This window comes from Nicotiana sylvestris, chromosome 4, assembly GCF_000393655.2.
Source record: "Nicotiana sylvestris chromosome 4, ASM39365v2, whole genome shotgun sequence".
NCBI lineage: Eukaryota > Viridiplantae > Streptophyta > Magnoliopsida > Solanales > Solanaceae > Nicotiana > Nicotiana sylvestris.
The window spans coordinates 54,779,566-54,783,805 of NC_091060.1; the positions used below are offsets into that span (position 1 = coordinate 54,779,566).

Here is a 4,240-nt window from a genome sequence, read left to right on the forward strand (position 1 = left end):
CCTCTTCTCCGTGCAATATTTTGTCTTCTGTCATTTTTTCGGTGAAGCAGAGGTTGTAGCGATAAATCTTTTGGGGGTTTGAGTTTTACGACTGCATTAAGAACCAGAACTCGATGGGGTTGGGGAAGAAACAGTGGGTGGTTGTTGGTCTGAGTTGGGGTTTTGACCGGGTGATGGTTCGGACTCAAACTCACGCTCCAGTGCTTCATGAGACGAAGACACAATGGGAGTGACACTGGTAACATTGGAAAACTCTGGATTTTGGGAAGACATAGTGAATTTTTGGAAGTAGGGACACGAGAAAGAGAGGAGTTTTGAGATAAAAAGGAAGTTTGATGGCTTTGATGTGGATAATTGTGAGAAGTATGTCTTTTCGGATTATTTAGAGTGGGTGAGGGACCGGTTACAAATGGGTGTAACAGACAAGGTAGATGGGTCAGTTGTAATGGGTATGATGATTGGGTTTTAAAAGGATGAGAGAGAGAGAGGCAGAAACATTTAATGACATGGCACTTTTATAGCCATTTAAAATATGCATGAGTGTAAAAGAACTACTAACCTGAATCAAGTGAACCAGGTTCCTTGACTGAGTTTTGTAAATGTGAGCCTTATCCTTTTACCAAAATACAATATTATTAGCTGCTTGTTTTCTCTATAGTTGCCATGTGTGTTTACCTGTAATGGTATATATAAGAGTTAGAAATTGCCAAAAAATACTTTTTAGCAGTTTTACTTATTCATTCTTTCATACCCAATCATTGAGGGACCTGGTGCTCAGTTTGATTTTATCAACCGCAATGCCAGTTAATTCTTTTCAAAGTGCTCTTTACTCAATGCTTTAGTGAAGATATCAGCTATATGGTCCTCTGTTTTGTAGAACTTCATGCAGATATGACCCTTTTCAACATTATCCCTAAGAAAATGATGACGCACATCAATGTACTTTGTTCTCTTATGTTGGACTGGGTTATTTGCCATGTTTAGAGCACTTATGTTGTCACAGAGTAATAGCACACAATCGGAAAACACGCTAAAATCCTCCAGTTGTTGCTTGATCCATAACAGTTGAGCACAACAGGAGGCAGCTGCCACATATTCAGCTTCTGCAGTAGAAAGAGCCACAGAGTTTTGTTTCTTTGTACCCCATGAAATAAAGCATGACCCTTGAAAATATTCCATGTCATATGTGCTCTTTCTATCCACTAAATAACCAGCATAATCAGCATCAACATACCCAATTAAGTCAAAATTATCTCCTGAAAGATAGTAGAGAACCAGGTCATGTGTTCCTTTGAGATACGTTAGAATCCTCTTGGAAACATTCATATGAGAATCGTTTGGACTTGATTGGAATCTAGCACATAATCCCACACTGAACACAATATCAAGTCTGATAGCTGTGAGATACAAGAGTGAACCAATGATACCTCTGTACATTGTTTCACTCACAGGAGAACTAGGTCCATCCATGTCCGAACGAGTTGATAGAAACTAAGCGTCCACCAAACTGTATAGAGAACCGAGTTCTCTATCAGTTCCCACTATAAGCAACAGACTGTAAAACCAATCAGTATAGGGAATCAGGTTCTCTAATTGTTCCCACAGTAGCTCGGCAGTAAATAAAGAACACAGAGGATTTTTCGTGGAAAAATCTCACTCAAGGGGACAAAAACCACGACCTAAACTTGTAGGCTTTAAACTTCACTAACTTGTAATCTCACTATTACAAGCCACTTTGTAATGACTTTATTACAAAGACATCAACTTAACTAACTTGTGATACTCTTACCACAGGTTACTTTGTCACTCTCTAGTTACAAAGACTTTAACTTAACTAACTTGTGATACTCTTACCACAAGCCACTTTGTCACTCTCTAGTTACAAAGACTTTAACTTATGACTAACTATAGTTACAACACAAACTTAGAGGGTTTGTGATTTTGGGTTTCCTAAAACACAACTTCTAAGAAAGCAAGATAGGAGTTACAAATGAAGAACAAATAACAAAGACTCAACAAACCTAAGGACTTAAGATATCTTCAATCTTGGATCCGGTCCTTGAGGTTGCAGCAGCTTTGTTCTTGAGAGAGGTTGTGGCAAGCACTTGAGAGAATATCTTCTTTTGATTTTTGCAAGTGTTCAAAAAATGTTTTGTGCCTTGCACCAGGTTTATACTACAAAATATATCACCATAGTGATGTCAATTTTTGGTTAGTACATGCCTCTTCTCAATGGGAAGTGACTATTGCACTGTCTGCTACATTGTCGCGTGTACAGTTGCAGGCAGTCACTTTCTGCAGTTACTTTCCAACTGTATAGTTGACTTATACTTCTGTTAGGGGAACACCAAGGGATCATGTCTCTAATCTGGTTCTTGTGAATCTAAAGGCACACTGCCCAGATTATCTTGAGTTGATAAACATGAATGATTGTACCAAGAATGCTTCAAGTCCTTTATCTGGTTCTCTCATAAAGTAAGTTGTTTTACCTTCCTTGATTGTATTTATACGTATGTGACATCACTTACAATGATGTAAGCAAGGTAGGTAAAAAGCCTTTCATAGAAAGTTGACTGTTACATTGTTCCTGTACAGTAGCGTGTGCAGGCAAAACTTTCTTGCTGGAGAATTGACTTCACACAGTCTCCTCGGGAACTGGTAGGGACCTGTTCCCTCAGTTGTTCCTTCCACTCTAAAGAGTTGAGTTATATCTCATGCTGGATCCCAACCTGGAACTTTGTGATCTCAAGGTCTTGTAAATGTGTAACATGTTCCTTATCTGGTTCTAGATGGTAAGTTTGTTAGATCATCAAAACATAAAGTAAAGTACTTATGCCCAAGGTACTTGTAACCTATCAATTTCCCTCTTTTTGATGATGAAAAACTTAGAATTGATATTCCCTCTGAGAACCAGATCTCCACATTGTTCCCCCTATGAATTAGCCATATTCCCCATGAGAATCAAACCTAAGGAGCTGATCACAACTGGTTCCTCAAGAATGTTTGGAAAATCATCAAAACTCAAAGTACCATAACTTATCAATTTCCCCTTTTTGATGAATGACAAACCTAGAATTATTTCCCCTGAGAATCAAATTCCTTACATGTACGGATCATATCTGGTCCGTACCTAGTTCGTTGAGAAGGTTTGTCATCATCAAAATATGACATAGTGTAACTTAGAGCAATTTCCCCCTTTTTGATGATGACAAATCCAAAATTAATATTCTCCTTGAGAACCCGATTCCTCACATGTTTCCCTGCAGATCAGACCTATAATCAACATATTATCAGCAATGTTCTGTCACGACCCTAAACCCGGACCCGGTCATGATGGCGCCTCTCGTAAAGACAAGGCCAGCCGACACGTTCCCACTTCATTTTAAGCAATTAAAATAAGAGGTATTAAGTCTTAAACATAATAAATCTCCCAAAAAGATAAGGTGAAACAGTACAATTTGCGGAAATAAAACCAACACGGCCCGACATCAGAGTGTCACTAGTCATAAGCATCTATCAATCTACTACAAGTCTGAAGAGTCTACACAGCTATTACAGGAATACTAAATAGAGAAAAGAAATAAGATAAGGGGGAGAAGCACGAGACTACGAACGCTGAGCAACTACCTTGTAAACTCCGAAATCTGCTGAAAGATCTCAACCCTCGCCAGTAGGACCTGAAGCGCCTGAATCTGCACATGAGGTGCAAGGAGGAAAGTGAGTACTCCAACTCAGTGAGTAACAACAGTAAATATAGACTGAGTAATAAGAAATCATGTAAGGCACATTATAGGCTATAAGGAAGCAGTAAAAGCCAGTAAAAAGTCATGAAACAGTGAAAATATGCAAAGTCACTTTAGTTTAGTTTAAGCTTCTTAAAATCCCTTTTTAAACAGTTCAGCAAATAAAAGATAGGCAACTAGAAAAGGTAAACACATAAAGAATTGCCCCCTCGGGTACAATACCGATAGAATCAGCCCCTCAGGCAACACAAGGAATAATACCAGCCCCTCGTGCTCTATCTCATATCATAATGGGTACCCGCACTCACTGGGGGTGTACAGACTCCTATAGGGGCCCCTTACGGCCCAAGCGCAATATCAAGCCATCTCGTGGCATCATCACTAGTCTCTCGGCCTCATATCAACAAGCCAACTCGTGGCGTACAAATCTCAGGCCCTCGGCCTCATAATCACAATCAATGTTTCCTCAAAACATAGGCCATTGGCCTTACTCAGTG

The 4,240-nt window shown here is 39.4% G+C and overlaps 1 protein-coding gene across 1 annotated transcript; it reads right to left on the reverse strand.

Moving 5' to 3' along the window:
• Positions 1–804: 804 nt before the first annotated feature.
• Positions 805–1,470, reverse strand: LOC138889556 (secreted RxLR effector protein 161-like). Its single transcript, XM_070172881.1, has one exon. The coding sequence runs from the start codon at positions 1,468–1,470 to the stop codon at positions 805–807; it is 666 nt and encodes a 221-aa protein (XP_070028982.1).
• Positions 1,471–4,240: the final 2,770 nt, after the last annotated feature.

Bases quoted from the DNA above. Each gene is read 5' to 3' on its own strand.
- LOC138889556 (XM_070172881.1), bottom strand. From the start codon at position 1,470: ATGGATGGACCTAGTTCTCCTGTGAGTGAAACAATGTACAGAGGTATC.